Source organism: Prunus persica, chromosome G7 (genome assembly GCF_000346465.2).
Source record: "Prunus persica cultivar Lovell chromosome G7, Prunus_persica_NCBIv2, whole genome shotgun sequence".
Lineage (NCBI taxonomy): Eukaryota > Viridiplantae > Streptophyta > Magnoliopsida > Rosales > Rosaceae > Prunus > Prunus persica.
This window is the reverse complement of record NC_034015.1, coordinates 17402534-17420771: the sequence shown is the minus strand read 5'-3', so window position 1 is coordinate 17420771 and position 18238 is coordinate 17402534. Positions and strand designations below refer to the sequence as shown.

The 18238-nt window shown below is 37.5% G+C and overlaps 3 protein-coding genes and 1 long non-coding RNA gene across 8 annotated transcripts; 3 read left to right on the top strand and 1 right to left on the bottom strand.

Annotated features, from left to right (window-relative positions):
* LOC18771659 (probable protein phosphatase 2C 60) lies at positions 912-4715 on the bottom strand. 3 transcript variants are annotated; one of them, XM_020568050.1, is made up of 5 exons: positions 4319-4715; positions 3452-3864; positions 2861-3228; positions 1842-2097; positions 912-1532 (listed from the first exon to the last, which is right to left on the bottom strand). In XM_020568050.1, the coding sequence occupies exons 2-5, from the start codon at positions 3768-3770 to the stop codon at positions 1390-1392; spliced, it is 1086 nt and encodes a 361-aa protein (XP_020423639.1). In that variant the 5' UTR covers positions 3771-3864; positions 4319-4715; the 3' UTR covers positions 912-1389. The 3 variants fall into 3 exon arrangements, with proteins under 3 accessions (XP_020423639.1, XP_020423638.1, XP_007202114.1); XM_020568049.1 differs by having other exon boundaries at positions 1861-2097; positions 3452-3883; positions 4319-4713; XM_007202052.2 differs by having other exon boundaries at positions 1861-2097; positions 4319-4713.
* Positions 7794-10761, top strand: LOC18771828 (CSC1-like protein At4g35870). Its single transcript, XM_007204589.2, has one exon. It carries the CDS (start codon positions 8199-8201, stop codon positions 10641-10643), a length of 2445 nt encoding a protein of 814 aa, XP_007204651.2. The 5' UTR covers positions 7794-8198; the 3' UTR covers positions 10644-10761.
* LOC109950178 lies at positions 11522-12106 on the top strand. Its single transcript, XR_002272476.1, has 3 exons — positions 11522-11619; positions 11785-11836; positions 11932-12106. It is a non-coding gene; the product is annotated as an uncharacterized LOC109950178 (long non-coding RNA).
* LOC18770677 (aspartyl protease family protein 1) lies at positions 13000-16656 on the top strand. 3 transcript variants are annotated; one of them, XM_020569517.1, is made up of 10 exons: positions 13000-13466; positions 13582-13693; positions 14260-14495; positions 14588-14812; positions 14921-15056; positions 15205-15278; positions 15360-15459; positions 15544-15601; positions 15866-15941; positions 16032-16130. In XM_020569517.1, the coding sequence occupies exons 1-10, from the start codon at positions 13144-13146 to the stop codon at positions 16036-16038; spliced, it is 1347 nt and encodes a 448-aa protein (XP_020425106.1). In that variant the 5' UTR covers positions 13000-13143; the 3' UTR covers positions 16039-16130. The 3 variants fall into 3 exon arrangements, with proteins under 3 accessions (XP_020425106.1, XP_020425105.1, XP_020425107.1); XM_020569516.1 differs by having other exon boundaries at positions 13003-13466; positions 15866-15937; positions 16032-16656; XM_020569518.1 differs by having other exon boundaries at positions 13346-13466; positions 13572-13693; positions 15866-15937; positions 16032-16656.

The following is an 18238-nucleotide window of genomic DNA, read 5'->3' as shown; positions in this document are numbered from 1 at the left end:
TCTCTTTCTTTTTTCATGGACGGGGTATATTTATACAAGTGCGAAAGAAGTCCTTGTTTCAATGGGTGATTGTAACTTTAATTTTGGGTAACTCTTGTTCTTAGCCGTTATGGCAGAAGTTTAGACATCCCTTACCTGGCAAACATGAGAGTGTGTTGAGAAAAAAGGGGTAAGTTTCTGGGGTGCGAAACCAGAAACCTCTTTCCATGTAGAAAGTGAAAATTTACTTTCCTTTTTTATTTTTTAAGTTTTTGGACATTGTTGTTACTCTTTTTTCTTGGGGCCAAAGTCATATTTTGTCATGGATTTCGTTTTGATAGTCTCCTTGATTCCCTGAAGGTTTTCCCATTATTTGCCCCATCAAAGTTCTCTGGCGAAAGCAGTGAAGCCAACTTTTCAGCCGTCATAACACCCCCTAAGGCCCTGTTTGGTTCACGAAATGAATTTGAGAGGAAATCAATTCTCATATCATTTCCTAATAAATGAGAATGAAAGATTCATTTCCTACGTTTGGTAATGTCGGGAAAGTAACCGAAAAATTTCACTTTGTTTCATTTCCCATGTTTGTCTTGAGTAGGAATAGAAAACAAATTTTGTATAATTTTCTAATTATACCCAGATTAAATCAAATAAAAAAAGAATGCATTTAATGATACATTATAATTCTAAATTATTCATGAGAACAAAATAGTCATGAAAATTGTGCATAAAATGTTGGCTCATTTTCCTAAACTTTCCCATGAGGAAAAAAAACAAAACCTAAGTTGAGAAAAGGACTTTACTTTCCCCCTTACTTTCCCATGTGCCAGACAATCATTTCTCATGTATGGACTTACCAAACATGGGAAAGCAATTGAATTCTCATTTCTAAGTCTCCTTTCCCATGAACCAAACGGGGCCTAAGTGCAATATGCAACCAACATCATGCAGAGATTTCCATTTCCAGGGCTGTCCTTCCACATGATTTACAAAACCCAATGCTCTGCATGAAGTACACAAAGAAAAATAGAACAGAATACGAATTCGCAGAGAAGATTTCCTCAAGAAAGAATCTCGTGTTTGTCATCTTTGAAGCTCTACATCTTTGATTCTTTCCTTATACCTCTGCTCAAGATCTCAGAAACTAAAGTAACATACATGTTCAAGTTAATTGTTACATTGTACAGTGAAAAAAAATTGACTGCACCTTCCCTTATCTCTCTTGGATTTACAAGCTGATGGTTCACCGGAGCTCTCAGAAGGACTCAACAATAGGTACAATATTACATGAGCCGGCTTCACGAGGTTTCCATGGAAGGGGCAAGAGTTTTTGCAGGTATATTAATACCACGTCCTCTCACAGACAAACTAGGGCCTCTAGCTGAGCTGGCTCTGCTCACAAGGTTTGAGTCAAGAAATACGACTATGACTGTTATGTCGTCGTGGAAATGCCGGCGGACACCACGCTCTATTTTCTTCAAATCTGAGTATCTCATTTCTCTTTTCTTGGCTGCTTCCTGCAAGGCAGTTTTCACAAGCCTCCGAGCACTTCCCTGAAAAACAAGAAGAGAGTAAAGTCACATTCCGTCTCTTATTTACCAATATCATAATATGGTGTTCGATGTACAATTCTGCACTATTATTTGCTGCTCCTGCATTGTTAATCATAAACCTATCAATGCAAGCATATATATCCCCCTCAAAGCCTTCTTGCCCATCTAACAACTTGTTTATTATCAGTAACAACATGTATAGGGCACACTGATCCTATCCTAGCCAGATAAAGCCCAAATATAGTACAACGCACAACTGGCTATTCCATTTAAATAAACATATTAAAGCAAACAGAAATTGCATCCAACATTGAGATAAGTATGTTACGCTGCGTGGGTGATTTTGAACTATATCAACCGCTTCCTGGTTGCTAAGGTGCTCCCACAACCCATCAGAAGCAAATATGACAAATTGATCATGTGGTTGAAGTTCATGTACAGAGATCGATGGTTCAGAGCTTAAAATTGGCCTTGTAAAAGGTTCACGTAAGCGAAACTTGGTATACAAAGGCTCCCTGTTAAATTCAGCCTTTTTCAGATATATGTCACCAATCGATCTAGAAACCTGCAAAAGACAAATATCCTTTTTCTTTAAAAACAACAATTATCAATAACAATAAAACATTCAATTATGAATCATAAATTTTGATCCATTAAACACCAAAAATAAAGAAATGTTTAAAAATATTTCACCTCGAATAATAAATTTGATGCATTAAAAACCTTAAATAAATAGCTCTTTTAAAGGGACTTCTCCTAAATAATCAGAGATCTCCACACTATTCCATTAAAAATTGTTCTACAAAGTTCAAATTGTGCTTCTTTTTTCTGAAGGGCTAATGTAATCAATCTGCTGAACACTGGTAACACCTGCATGTGCTCAATCATTTCTATATTGAAATATTAAAATAATAGCAGCTCTAAGTCAATCTAAGTGAACCCTGATAAAATCAAAATTTATCACCGCTTAAACCACTCTCAGGCCAGGTTCTCACGGATAATGTTAATAATTACCCATGACATCTTTATTCTTCAAGTAAAAGCAAAAATTAGCCTACAAGTCTATCTACTAGCTCAAAGGTCTAAGTACCCGACATGAAGCCAACATCTTAGCCTCCTGACATGTGAGATATTAATACCACTTTGTACTATTAAGGACCACAGTTCTCTTCCCAAGAATCACAAACTGCTTAGTCATTTCAATCTTCTTGTTGAACCATTAAACAAGTCAATATCAGGAATACAAAATCTGTCATGTATAATTTAAGATGAAACTATAAAGAACATGCTTTCAGGGAGATGGAAACCCTTTACGCGTACTGAAGTACCTGTATCAATCCCTTTACGCGCCATACATTATGCTTTAAAACTACAATACGTGAGTCATCTGGGTGCAAAGAATGCATCTCCTGTCTGACAGATTCTATGGCCACATTGTGCTCTGATGACAGCTGGATGGCAAGAACCTCCCCAGTAGCCTTCATAACTCTCCCCAGCACAGCTCGAGAGTCACCAACATTGGCAATGTAAAGGGTGCCACCACAGATCACACCAACAAGGCAACAAGACCCAACGGCTGCAATTTGGGGTTTCATAGGCCACTGTTTGGTAACAACAGAGAGGAATCCCTCTTCTGTCGCTTGATATGCTTTCCGTATCACATCCACTGACATGGACTGTTGCTCTGATGTGAACCCTAAAAAAAAAAAAACAAAGTCATCAGCAATGACTTCATTCCAATCTCAAGACTCATCACTGAAATATCGATAATACACATCCCCTGAATTGTAATAAGGAGATTCATTTAATTCTGGTAAAATGAATCCTAACATGAACGAATTTGAGCGAATCCAATTTATTCCTGCAACAAAAACTTTTATACTTAAAAGCTCATCTGGGACTGAGATAATGTAGCTTACTTTTTAGATTCTGGAATAGGTGATCATTGATGTATCGGGAGGTCTCAGGACCGCCATGACCATCATATATTCCAACAAAGGTGCCATATGGGCCAGACTCCAGCGTGCTCAAGGGACCAGACTCAACCTGACTCTGATCCTCAAGCAAACTGTTGGCCTGTACAACAGCCATTGAAAATTCACCATTCAAGTGTTGCCCGGTGTCTTTGTACCAAAGTAACCCATCTTGTCTGCCAGCTGCATCCGAACCTAGCTGTACATATCGGTCCGAGGATGGCAGCCAGCAGGCCCTCAGAAAGTTCATCAACCTTGATAACATCCCTCATTTCACCTGGGCCAGCCTCCAATGCTTCCACATCCAAAATGGATGCAAAATCACTCCCAACCAAAGACCCCACCACCAGCCTCCTCTCCTGAAGAACAAAAAATCTACTATAAAAGGGAAAACAGCCAATTAATATAGGACAACAAAATCCCTAGCTAACGAAATTTGATCATATACTTGACCACAGAATCAGCTTACTATGTAAATTCAGTTAACAGTCTCATTCAACCAAGATGATAAAATCAGGTACAAAACATCAACCCATCCACATTTCTGCTAACAGGCTTAGCGGGACCATGACCCACATGTTAATACTACCTTGAAATGAAGAAAGCAACACAAGCAACAGAGAGTTTTGGGAAACAGTGGCAGTCATATCTACCTCTCTATATCTCACACTTCAACCATACAATTATTCACACACACTCACAAAAAAATTCAGCGACTTTATAACATCCACTGACGAATTACTAACCTTTTTGATAAACCAATCACAAAAATAACAACCCAGAAGAGAAAAAATTTGAGGGAAAGAAACTCACAGTGTAAAATTAGGCTGCTTGATGAGTTGAGGTCAGCTACTGAATCGTGGCTGATGAAAACGAAGGAGATCTAAATGAAACAGAGCAATACATGTGGGTATTAACGCGTTAGATCTGTAGATCCATCAAACCAAAAACTGTGGGCAAAAGGGTTTTTGGATAGGGGTCACTTCTGTTTATCCTGGGATTAACTTGCTCGACTGGTGGTTGTTTTTTTTTCTTCTGAATTTGGGTTTTTCTTGTGGGTGACGCAGAAGGTAGAAGAAGATATAGATGATTTAACAAAAGAGAGCTCTCAATCAGTGTGATTGAACGAACTGAAACTCTTTTTCTCTTTTTTCTCTCTCTCTCTCTCTCTGTCTGTGGTGGTCTTTTCCAGCAGACAAACCCCTATAAAGGAAAACGAACAAAGCGATGGCTGAAAGCCAGCAATGCATATGGGCAGCCATGGGCTCCACATATAACCAAAGAAAGAGAAAGTAGATAGAAAGAGGGAGAATAATTTAATAAATAATATATTATGATAAAATCAAAATATAAAAATCAAAATTGGGTATATTTTCATCAATCTATAGTGAGAAAAGGATTAACATTTTTATTGTGGAGGAAAAAAAGTACTTTTCTTTGTAGTTGATTTTCAAAAAGTGCTTTTGTATGTCATTTTTTCCAAAAAGATTGCTAGAGTGATAAGTTATGACATGTTATATTTAAGTTGGTTGTTAGATAAAGGATCTCTAATGACATTTATGATTCAATTAGCAATATGGCATCTATTATCATTTGCTTATTGTCTTGACTTTTTTTTAAAGCAAAAGTTGACTTTTGCTGCAAAAGAATTTTAAATTGAAAAATGCAATTCTCTATTTCTTAATTGCTTTTTTTATTTTTATTTTATTTTTTAATATATTGAAACACATTACTTGTAGATTTTTGTTACGTGTTGTTTGAGTTAATGTTTAAGGTTTTCATAACCAATTTTGATTCTTGAAGATGGGTTGTGTTTGTGAGCTTGTGACTTCCTTGCATAGGTGTCCAAACGTCAAGGGTTTGAGGACACGTGTCTACACACAATCACGAGAAAGTGGCAATCATTATATGGAGTTTTGGAGGGTTTAAAGTAAAATAATATTTATAAAAAGAATGCCAGATTTTTTATAAAAATTGCGCCCCCAGAAAATGAACAAGATCTATTCATTTAAAAACCATTGTCGCATTTTGTGGCGCCAATTCCCGAGCAAGAGTTTTATTTTTCTTTTTTCTTCTCTTATTATTGTTCTTTGATTGTGACTAAAAATTATTGTTCTTTGATTGGCAAACGACAAAGTTAGGCTGTCGTTTGAGCATATGTGTCGATGAATATCCCAAAATAAACCAGTTGCAAAATATGATTTTCAACATTTTGCATCTGTATGCAATGATGCATTTTAGTACACCTGTTTGACATAAGGGTTGACGTATTATTATTAGGTAGACATTTCATATAAATTTTACATGAAATTCTGATGTTATGAGGTGCTATGATTATTTCGGACCAAATGTGGTTCTGCTCTTAGCAACATCCTAATGCACGTGACATGTAATTCATTTTTTGTAGTTGAGTCATACTTTACACATATACATACTCACTAAGGAGTACAAGTTGAATCGAAAAGTTAATTATACCAAAATTTGAAGTCTTGAATTTTGCAAAACCCTAATTAAGGAAGTACTTGTGTGTCAAAACTCATTATTGACTATGATTTATGCTTCGGTATTTTGGGATTTGGACTAGGATGTAGTTGAATGGTTTTATGCCCACCGACAGTAGAGGTAAGACCCTCTCTTGCATTGTTCACAGTCAACGCAAGAAAACGACCAAACCGACCACTTGCTTTCTCTTTTTATCTTATTCATATTTTTAAACATGAAAATGGGGATAAAATTCGTGAAACTATAGCATATCCTTTTTAGGACCATTGCAATCGTAATTCAATTCACACAAGAAAGGCAAAGACCAAGCCGACCAATTATTATTATTATTTTTTATTTTTTAAAAATTTAAATAAGTAAATATATTTATTGTTGTTGCCTTGTTGGGAAGGAGGTGCTTCTTGTGATTAAACTTTACAACTTTAAGAACATATGGATGCTCGCAGTCGAGATATCCCAAGCTTTGCATTATATGGAATCAACTTATCTATAAGTGAGTGCACATTTCCTCGATTAAAAAAAATTAAAGAAAGCAAAAAGAAGCTTTAGTGTAGGTTCACATTGTTTATTCGTTAGGTAGCTTGGTTGGCCTAGACCTAGAGGGTTAGGCTAAAGTTGTGTTTATACGTAGCTTTGGTATTTAACAATTTACGAAAAAGTTGGTTTTAGAAAGCTCGAGAACAATTAGAAAGCATTAAAAATTGGACAATACTTAGGTCATGATCTTGACATTCTCGTTCTTACCATCAATAATATTATTACATATGTCATTGTTTCTAATAAAATGTAAGAAAAAAAATGCGTGTGTGTTTGATTGCATGTTTAATAAACTTGATCAAATTAAATTACAAGTATATGTAATGATGTTATTCGGCCACAGAAAACTATGAGAACGAAAACGTCCAAATCTAGACCCAAGTGAAAATCTGGGTGGGAACCCAATAATTGCAATCGCAATGCAGTTGATCGCTTTCGGGCTCAACAAACAACAGGTTGAGGTCAGGCAATCAAAGTTTTTATATGGACAGAGAGAGAGAGAAACAAATGCAGCACTCTGAAGTTCAAAAGCTATAAAACAAAAGCTAAAAGTCTAAAACGCGTATTTGGTGGAAAGTATCACTGCCAAGAATGATTGATATGTAACGCTCTAAATCATTATTACATTCTTGTCAAAACGCCCAAAAAAAAAAGAAGGGAAAAAAAATAAAAACATAGCATGGTACCGTACAATTGGTGATGCACATTTTGCTTCATTTAGCCCAAAGGCAATAGAAGAAGGGGAGGCCCCACATTATGAAGCTAGAAACCTCGAGAACAAACCACAGAAGAAATAAATATAGGCCCAAAATTCAGGTCGATCACAAAAAACTATAATAGCCCATGACCATTTGTCTAGGCTAATAAATTTTCATTGTATTAGGAAGGAGGGGTTATGTGTTCAAATAATGATCAACGACAGTTGCTAAATAAAAAGCTTTATTACTATAAAAGGTAAAATTTTACCTTTCTTGTAATGTTTTTATTTTATTGTTAGGGTAATAAGAATAGAAGCTATTTAGCTATTTCGAGTAGAAGGAAGATACTGTCTATTAAGTCATGAGTCGTAAACAAATATAATCATAAAGTAAAAAGGTTGATCGAATTTCATGATTCCTTATGCTACCAAACTTGTAACCATCACATCATTAACCCATGTGGAATTAAAGACCAAATCCATTGATGTCCTTTCTTTGTTCCATTCTTAATTTGAATTAGAATTTGGTTATTTAGCATGTAGGAGTAGTATTCTTGCTAGCTTACTAGTTAAAGCATCCAACTCATAATCACAGTTTTATGTAGAAATTTAATAAATTAAAGCCCAACTTGTATTATATGACATGATTTTACCAAAACCCAACCCAAAAATTGAAAAAGGAAAAAGAAAAGAAAAGAAAAGGAAACAGCTCTAAATTTATTTTTGGGTTTTAGCGCAAAATTATTCCTTCCTTTGGAACCTCGGACACTTCACCTTAAAAAATCCAGCGTCTTCCTCTTCTTCACCTCCACAAGACAACCCCCCAAAAACCCCTCAACCCAAACCCTAATTCATCTCCCACATGAAGAAAATTCCAATCCAATTCAGCGTCAATTACCTCAAATCCCACCAAAGAAACCCCAAATTCTGGCTCTTCAAACTCTAGATTTCCCGCCAATGGGCTCAACCCTATTTCCAATCTCCTTCATGAACGATACTCTCTCTCCTCCACCGTCCCCTGGCGATGGCGACGATACCTTCGAGGCCTGGTATGGCAACATCCAATACCTTATTAACATCTCCGCCATCGGTTCCTTCTTCTGTGTCTTCATTTTTATCTTCGTCAAGCTTCGCAGCGACCACCGCCGCATGCCTGGCCCGTCTGCCCTCGTCTCCAAGCTCCTCGCCGTGTGGCACGCCACGTGTCGCGAGATTGCGCGCCACTGCGGAGCTGACGCGGCCCAATTTCTCTTGATCGAGGGTGGCAGCTGCGGCTTGCTCTTGTCCATGGCGGTCTTGGCTGTGCTTGTGATGCTTCCGTTGAATCTATATGCTGGGAATGCTGTGCTTGGAGACCAATTCTCGAAGACGACCATCAATCACATTGAGAAAGGTTCGGCTTTGCTTTGGGTGCATTTTGTTTTCGTGGTGGTGGTTGTTGTTTTGGTGCATTTTGGTATATCTGCTATTGAGAGAAGGCTGAGGATCACTAGGATTAGGGATGGGAACGGGAATTTGAGTGACCCAACTGCGAATTCCACTGCTATTTTTACTATAATGGTCCAGGGGGTACCAAAAACTATAGGAAATGATAGGACTGTGTTGCATGAATATTTTCAACATAGGTATCCGGGAAAGGTTTATAGGGTCATAATGCCGATGGATTTGTGTGCATTGGATGATTTAGCCTCGGAATTGGTGAAGGTTAGGGATGAAATTTCTTGGTTGGTTGCACGAATTGACTCCCGGCTCTTGCCATATGAAAGTGAAGAGGAAGGATATCTTGGGGCTTCATCAGAGGGAGTAAGGGGTCGGGCATGTTATATGTGGGGAAAGGTAAAAGATTTCTGGTATCAAACTATGGCTAGGTTGGGTTACACGGATGAAAGGAAATTAGGAAAGTTGCAGGGATTGAGAGCTGAATTGGAGACTGAACTTGCAGCTTATAAAGAAGGGCGTGCACTGGGCGCTGGTGTTGCGTTTGTGGTGTTTAAGGATGTGTACACTGCTAATAAAGCGGTTCAGGACTTTCGACATGAGAAGAAGAGTCGGATAGGGAAGTTCTTTTCTCTTGTGGAGTTGCGTTTACAACGGAACCAATGGAAAGTTGAGCAGGCACCCCTGGCAACAGATATTTACTGGAATCATTTGGGATCGTCAAAAGTCTCACTGAAATTGAGGAGAGTGTTGGTGAACACATGCTTGCTGTTGATTCTCCTGTTCTTTAGCTCTCCTCTTGCAGTTGTTAGTGCTTTCAAGAATGCCTGGCGGATTATAAATGCAGAAGCTATGGATAACGCCCAGTTGTGGTTAGCTTGGATGCAAAGCTCAAGCTGGCTTGGGAGTCTTATCTTTCAGTTTTTACCCAATGTGTTCATTTTTATAAGCATGTATATAATAATCCCATCAGCACTTTCCTATCTCTCTAAGTTTGAGCGGCATCTTACAGTGTCAGGGGAGCAAAGAGCTGCTCTTCTTAAGATGGTTTGTTTCTTCCTGGTGAATCTTATACTTCTTAAGGGTCTGGTTGAATCATCTTTAGAGAGTGCCATCCTAAAGATGGGAAGGTGCTATTTGGACGGAGAAGATTGCAAGAGGATTGAGCAGTACATGAGTGCATCATTTTTGTCAAGATCATGCCTTTCCTCTCTTGCATTTTTGATAACAAGTACTTTTCTGGGAATATCGTATGATCTACTGGCCCCAATCCCTTGGATAAAAAGGAAGATTCAGAAGTTTCGGAAGAATGACATGCTGCAGCTGGTACCAGAACAAAGTGAAGAATATCCATTAGAAACTCAGGAAACTGATAGTCTAGAGAGGCCCTTGATTGTGGATCACACATATGACTCTCCCAGACTGAATGGAATTGATCTCCCGGGACAAGATCTTTCTGAATATCCCATCAACAGAACCTCAACAGCCCCGAAGCAGACATTCGATTTTGCACAATATTATGCGTTTAATTTGACGATATTCGCCCTGACCTTTATATATTCTTCCTTTGCTCCACTAGTGGTTCCTGTTGGTGCGGTTTATTTTGGGTATAGGTATGTGGTTGATAAGTACAACTTTCTCTTTGTCTATAGGGTCCGGGGATTTCCTGCTGGGAATGATGGGAAGTTGATGGATACAGTATTGTGCATCATGCGTTTTTGTGTTGATTTGTTCCTGCTTGCAATGCTTTTGTTCTTTTCTGTCCATGGAGACTCAACAAAGCTGCAAGCCATATTCACACTTGGGTTATTAGTAATGTATAAACTCTTGCCTTCCCAGAATGATAGTTTTCATCCAGCCCTTTTGGAAGGCATACAAACTGTAGACAGTGTTGTTGTGGATGGAACCATCGATTATGAGGTCTATTCACAGCCCAAGTTTGATTGGGATATATATTATTCATAATTTGAGCTACAATACTATTATTCACCAATTGTTTGACTTTGTAACTTGCACCGTAATTATTGTCCATATTGGCGTTATTATGAAGAAGAAGAAAAAAATCTGTGTTCATTTGTGGCTATTTATGTGTTTATGACAAATTTTTTTATTTTAAAGATTGCAAGTATTTGGCATCGGTCAGTGTTTTTTATTTTTGATTATGGGGACGGAGATTTGAATTCGGTATTTCTTCCAATATTCTTGCAATGCATTTTTGCAAGAAGAGAACAATAAGGTTCTGGATTGATGTGAGAATGTTAAAAACATGCACTTGATGATGATACATTTTGGAAAAAAGAATGGTTCAATAATGGGATTAGTGTAACTTACCCGGACCAAAAAAATCGTCGGCAAAGATGGAAAATTGAGGAATATTAGGAGATCAAAAGCCAAGACTCATCCTAACTCCACTCTTGGCCAAGCAAATGCTTTGCTTCTTCAAGAGGCTCTTTCTACAATACTTGAACAGTTGAACAGGGTCTACAACCAAAATGTGGCTCCACTTCTCACTAATTTCTCACTGTTATCTCTCTCTCCTCTCTCTCCTCTCTCTCTCTCTCTCCTATCTGTCTTAAATGTGTGGCTAATATTTAAATAAATTGGGCAGGTTTTATTATATTAATTACCATTTCAATGAGGGTAAAATAAATAGCAACAGTTGAATTGCCAGTCACAAGTTAATCGTTTATTTTCTAGTACTTGCGACTTTGATTTCTTCTTCCTCTTCATTTTGTTGTTATAAAGGAAGGCAGAAGATATAGAAGATAAAAATTATGCACCATTTAGGTGTGAAGAAAAGCAATCTTCTTGATTTGGCTTCTGCAGAGACAAACAAGCTTGGCTCTACAGGCAAACATGACCAGCCTCTCTGCCCCAAGCCTCGTAGAGCTGGCCCTGCCATACCTGAATTCCTCAAGCCTCAAAGATGTAACAAGCACAGGTCCTAATTAATTTTATTTAGTTGCTTTAACCTTCTTTTTTTCGTGTTCCATGATCTTTAACAAAAAAATGTTTCTGGGTTTTCATTTTTCTTCAAAACACAATAATTTTTCCATAGCTTACCAACTTATGTAGCTCTTTTCTGTTTACTTTTTTTTGTAACCAGCCAACAAAATTCTGATGAAAGAAGCGGAATTCTGAATATGATCACTGAAAAGGTTAGCATTCACGCTTTTTGAATCTTATTTACTTTTTTATTATTCAAATCGAAATAATTGTCGTCTATAAAATTTGAACTCGGGACCTGGTGCAGGAAATATTTGATGGGAGAGAACATGTATGCACCAAGTGTTCACCAGCATGTTACTCAGGATCTCCACCAGGCAGAACAAATAACCCTCTGGTTCATGATGTGCAGTTTCTTCATCAGATGGAACTTCTTTCTCCATTCACAAGAACAAAGCTCTCAGATAAATTTGGTTTTAGTACCTCTGCCTCTCCACTGTGATCGTCTCCCGATTTGTTGGAAGAATGAGAGTTTTTTTCTCCCTGAATTTTCAGGGTTCTGTTTTTGTAGTGTTCATTTGTAAAAGTTTTGTAACCTTTTGAGTTCAATTGTGAGTATCAAATTGTATATATGATGAGATGAGTACCTCAAATTTGCAGCTTTCAATCTTTATGTGTGGCCACTTCAAATGAATATTTTATATATAAATATATATCAAAATCCTAACAAATTAATCAAAATAATCAGAAATCTGTCAATATTTTTCTTTTTATGAAAAAGTAAAATTACACGAAATTCCCATCGAAACCTAATATTCTGAATATCGAAATAAATCTTAACACATAATTAAATGAAAGTATATTCTAAATTTACTAATGAGTTTGCGACCATATTTACTTATCCATAAACTTGTTGAAATTGAAATTGCTCAAGTTGAACTTGTGACAAAATATACCAAGGAAAATTATTAGTAGAAGCAAGAGTTAAAATATCAATCAAAACTTTAATGTATGGTACTAAATATTATATATATATATTTGTTACACTTTGTTTCCCAAATATGCAAGAGCTTTGAGTATTTTCATTCATGATTAATAAACCACGTTTTGATCCGGACCGTCGGATAAGGTAGTAGATTATTTCCCTCCAAAAAAAGTTGACCGTTGAAAATCTCCCTAGGTAAAAAACACATTTGACGCGCGTCGAATCTCAATTTGTCCGTTTTCCCTCGAAGTCAGGACTTCGCGCAATCCAGTGAGTCACACTTCCGAGTTGAATAACTTCTTCAACTGTCAAATTAAAATCATGTTGCGGGACCCACCGCCACAAACGCCAAAAAAAAACAACAGTGCATCAGAGCAAAGCAAACTCTCTCACTCACTTACTCCATTTCCCACCAAACGCACTTTCTTCTTCGTCTTCCAAGATCTTCTTCTTCCACTGTTTCTCGATCCATTCGTTGTCTTCTTCTTTCCCCAATGCAAATCTTTCTAGGGTTCGAGAAAATTTCAAAGAGAGATGCTTACTGATCTCTGTAAATTCGTCGTCCTCCTTTTCTTTCTGTCAATCTTGGGCCTTCAGAGCTGCCATGGCCGCATCTTCAGCTTCAAGATGCACCACCGCTTCTCCGACCCCGTCAAGGAGTGGTCGGCCGTCTCCGGGAAACTCTCGCCGGCGGACAACCTTCCGGCGAAGGGAAGCTTCGAGTACTACTCGGAATTGGCCCGCCGCGATCGCTTTCTTCGCGGCCGCAAGCTCGCCCAGAGCGACCAGAGCGACACTACTACTCCGCTAGCTTTCTCTGATGGCAACTCGACTTTTCGGATCAGCTCCTTGGGATTGTACGTTTCTTTGTGTTACTATCAATGCCTTTCTCTAAAGCTTCAATTTTGTTAACTAAATTCTTGGAGTTTAATTTAATTTATTTACATTTTATATTTGGGGAGGTTTTTGTAGCCTGCATTACACCACGGTGCAATTGGGTACGCCGGGAATGAAGTTTATGGTGGCGCTTGATACAGGGAGTGATCTGTTTTGGGTGCCTTGTGAAGGCACAGCTTATGCTCCTGTAAGTATTGCACTCATTTTCATTTCCTATTCCTATCAGTTTTTGGGCCTTTTCTTTTCTTTCTTTAATTATGTTAACAAAAGATAAGTTCTTTCTATTCCAATCCATGTGCACGTTCCAATTAGATGGTGGAACTGTTGATGAGAGTGTCATTTGAATTTGGTGTCTGTTTGATTTGCTTTTAATATGCCGACTTGTTTCAGTTTTATCAAGAAAATGTAACTTGTATTTGGGTTGGTCACACACCGGCATCTGATTTCAAGACTAATCAAATAATTAGCAAATGAAAACTTTGTATTCCTTTGTTTATCTATCTTTATAGAGTTGGCAGAGAGAAATCAAATTCTAAGTTATGCAGATTATGTCATATTAGTTCGACTGTAGGAAAATGTAGCTACTATCATTTTTGTATGCAAAAAGGGGTAGGCAGTTTAGAATGGCACTCTGAGATCTTGTTATGATTTTGGGTGTAAAGGACAAGAATGGTGATATCAATTTCCTGATGCATTCATCTATTACTCTTTCTGCTTTAGCAGTTAGTAAATACATATGATTTACCGTGGCAGGATTTTGAGGTTAGCAAATATGACCCTGAAGGGTCGTCGACAAGCAAAAGAGTCAGTTGCAACAACAGTTTGTGTGCACACCGTAATAGATGTATGGGTTCATTCAACAATTGCCCTTACATGGTCTCTTATGTCTCAGCTGAAACTTCTACTTCTGGGATATTGGTAGAGGATGTTCTCCACTTAAAAACAGAAGATAGTCATCGGGAACTTGTTGAGGCATACGTTACCTTTGGGTGAGCTCTGTCATCGTAATTTTTGGACCTCTTTTTGTTCCTTTTGTTTTAGTCTCATGCAGGTAGCTGAAAATGCATTGTAAATTGTTCAGTTGTGGACAGGTGCAAAGTGGTTCTTTCCTGGATGTTGCAGCGCCTAATGGTTTGTTTGGGCTTGGTATGGAGAAGATTTCTGTTCCTAGCATTTTATCCCGGGAAGGCTTTACAGCCGATTCTTTTTCCATGTGTTTTGGACATGATGGGGTTGGGAGAATTAATTTTGGTGACAAGGGGAGTCCTGACCAGGAAGAGACCCCATTTAATGTCAACCCGTCACAGTAAGTGGTAACTTCTCAGATACTTTATGCTGATTTTTCATAATTAATTTTTCATGAAAGGAGGTTTTAACGTTGGTTTTATGTCATATAATGGGACGCATGTTACAGTCCAACCTATAACATTTCCGTAACTCAAATTCGAGTGGGAACAGATCTTATGGACATTGACTTCACAGCTCTTTTTGATTCTGGGACGTCTTTCACATACTTGGGTGACCCAACTTATACAAGGCTTTCAGAGAGTGTAAGCACTTAAGTGTTGTAAATAATTTTACTTCTTTATGTTATCAGACAGTCAATTGACAACACACGTCAGTATGTCGGACAAGAGAACACCATGTACACACACATGGACATACAACTCAATAGTTGATGCTTTATGAATTTTGCAGTTCAATTCACTGGCTCGAGATAAGCGTCGTCCACCTGACCCAAGGATCCCATTTGAATATTGTTATGATATGAGGTTTGTGTACTTATTTGTCTCCATTTCTAACTCCAGCTAAAAAATTTCTTCTATTCCTAAAAAAATTCTTTCAATGTGCAGTTCTGATGCAAATGCTAGTTTTATACCTAGTCTAAGTTTAACCATGAAAGGTGGGAGCCAGTTCGCAGTCTATGATCCGATCATTGTCATCTCCACCCAGGTAATGCTTTGTTTTTTTGCCCCAGTTTTATTTGTTGTTTTGCCAAGAATGGTCACAAATATCTTGCTTGCTGTTGATTTGCAGAGCGAGCTGGTATATTGCCTGGCTGTTGTCAAGAGTACGCAACTAAATATAATTGGACGTAAGTCTTTTGCATGGCAGTTGATTTTAATTCACAGTAAAGTGGCTGTGACTGCTCTAACTTGTGGACTAACTTAGCTGACCATTACTCAGTGTGTTGGGTTATTTTGTTGCCTGGTACTCCATAATGATACACCAAGGAGGCTTTCGTAACGAATCAGCTTCTTCCTCTCAGATCAATAGCCCACTTTAATCTAAATATCCTAGTTGCATTTGTTTTGCTATTACATGTTGGCTTATGCTTCAGTTATTGGTGTCTCTACAGAAAACTATATGACTGGCTACAATGTTGTATTTGACCGAGAGAAATTCGTTTTGGGCTGGAAGAAGTTTGACTGTAGGTGTTACTCTCATTTATTATGCACACAGCTATTCTCCATGCCCTGATGTATGAACTAATTGCATGACCAAATTTTTGGATCCCAATGCAGGTTATGACGTTGAGAACCATACTAGCTTGCCTTTTAAACCTAACTCTACCAATGTGCCTCCTGCTGTTGCTGTTGGACTAGGTCACCATTCTACTCCAGAATCAACGAAAAAGACCCGGAATAGTCAGACTTCAGCTGCATCTCTGCCTTACCATAGCCATTTTCCTCTGACTTGGTTTCGGTTTGTCATCCTTCTTTTCGTATTGTTATAGGCTATAGCTGTTATGCGGCCATCTTTTTTATCCGGTCATGCAGTTCCACAGGTTATAAGAATTTAGATCAAATCCTTTCATCGTGTATTAATGTAAATCCTCTCTAATCAGTCCCACTTATACTTCATGGTTGGGGGAATCTTGCAATACCTCTGTTACTCAGCTCATGGGCAGGCCAGCTTTTTGCTCCTTGCCGTGGATAAATCTCACTTTCTCCATGTGAAATGCCTCAATTTCCCCCATAATGTTTAGCCTTTGATCATCTAGCATAGGCATCTTCACATTATTGTTGTAATTGAAAATTTCACAGGGATCAAGAGATCCTGTTCTTTGAATAGACAGTTACACAATATATGATACTACATGTTTCAGTCATTATAATGTCTAAAGATATCAAGCTCATATTATATGCATTTGGATGTCAGATTGTTATGTGAACACAAACCATTCGGGATTCTTTATCTTTTTAGTTACATTGGAGGGAATCGAACCCTTAATTTATCTTAATTTTAATCACCCCGACCTCCTCCTGCCTTTGGATTGCGGGAAAAGAGAGAGAGAGAGAGAGAAGACTTAGTCTGGTCTTTATCTTGGTCTATTTTTATGGTCCATCCATCAGACACTGATGGCATTATTAGTACAAAGAGGACTTTGAGCTGTTCTTGGAATCTTCTTGTTCGTGCATTTTTATGGCATTAAACTAGGTTCCAATTGCCCCACTGCATAGTAAATGGAATTTTGTAATGCTCTCTCTGTAGGTGGACTTGACCAAATGAAAAGCAAAATGAGTAGGAGAGTGATTGGTGGTAAAAGGATGACTCAGCCAGCCACAAAAAGCAAAATGACAACTTTTTCAATTTCATTTTTGTTTCCGTTCTTTGGTATATTCCATACATTTTGGTTGAGTTGTCAAATTTGGAGAAGATGAAACTGAAATTTCCTTTGAAAAGATGGTGAAAGGTCTGAACCGTAGGAACCTTGGGTTTTAAGTTTTTTCTTTCTTTTCTATTTCTTGGGTTCCCGAGTCTAAGTTAGAAGAATGGTTTCAATTGTCAAAGATAGTTTATATATAATTCCAAATGTTATTGCCCAGAAGCCTACCAAAATTCTACAAGTAGAAAATTGAAGCACCTATTGCGGCCCCTTTTTCACGGTGTTTATTTTAAAGCTCTATGTAGAAAACGAATCTTTACATAATTTACCTACCACCTTCTCAATTATTCATCTGCTTATTTGTACCCATAAAAAAAGGAATTTTCACAAATACACCTATTTTAACATGACATATTATACAAAAATCTTTATAGAGTCTAATTAGAAAATAACAAGTGGCTAGTTTGTTATTCAATTCTAAATATTATTATTAGTTTCCAATACTAAAAAAATTGGGTTACTTATAATTATAATTAAATTGTGATGGTGGTTTGATACAATACTAAAAAATTCATGTGTTCTAGGTACCGTCCACACAATTTAATGGACAAAAATTTGGTCGTGGGATGATGTTGATCCAATGAGACATTAAATTAAAGTAGGAATTACGGTAAACCGATCCTTCAATACTATTCAATGCTTGATTTTCGACAAGTGGCTTGATGATAGTTGACATGGCGTGCGATTTATCCCACTCATTTCCAAGCTTAAGCTTTCCAACTACGACTTCAAAGTCAATGTTTTTTTGGTTTTTACCCAACTACCTCCAACTCTTATTAATCACACTTTTCCTTTCACATCCTTTAACTTCAATGTTATTGTTTACTGGTCCCTGCATTTTCTTTTTCGGTGAGAGCAAGTAGAATTTCATTAGTAAAGGGGTAATTATAAGATATGTACAAGAAGAATACACCTCAGATGGAGGTTTTTGCATACAATAAATTAGGAAAAATAAATTCAGTAAGATAGTGAATAATAACTATTACAAATTCAAGCCCAGTTCACTCATAGTTGACAGATAGAGGATCAAGAATACCATTGATTATGCATAAACAGGGAACC

What these genes read in the sequence shown, in the direction of transcription:
- LOC18771659 (XM_020568049.1), bottom strand. Translation starts at nt 3,770, where the DNA reads ATGTTATCAAGGTTGATGAACTTTCTGAGGGCCTGCTGGCTGCCATCC. An exon ending in CCTATTCCAGAATCTAAAAA is followed by an intron (nt 3,229 to 3,451) that starts GTAAGCTACATT and finishes TTTTTTTTTTAG; the next exon opens with GGTTCACATCAGAGCAACAG. An exon ending in TTCAAAATCACCCACGCAGC is followed by an intron (nt 1,533 to 1,860) that starts GTAACATACTTA and finishes CTTGTTTTTCAG; the next exon opens with GGAAGTGCTCGGAGGCTTGT.
- LOC18771828 (XM_007204589.2), top strand. Translation starts at nt 8,199, where the DNA reads ATGGGCTCAACCCTATTTCCAATCTCCTTCATGAACGATACTCTCTCT.
- LOC18770677 (XM_020569516.1), top strand. Translation starts at nt 13,144, where the DNA reads ATGCTTACTGATCTCTGTAAATTCGTCGTCCTCCTTTTCTTTCTGTCA. An exon ending in TTTAATGTCAACCCGTCACA is followed by an intron (nt 14,813 to 14,920) that starts GTAAGTGGTAAC and finishes CGCATGTTACAG; the next exon opens with TCCAACCTATAACATTTCCG. An exon ending in ATACAAGGCTTTCAGAGAGT is followed by an intron (nt 15,057 to 15,204) that starts GTAAGCACTTAA and finishes TGAATTTTGCAG; the next exon opens with TTCAATTCACTGGCTCGAGA.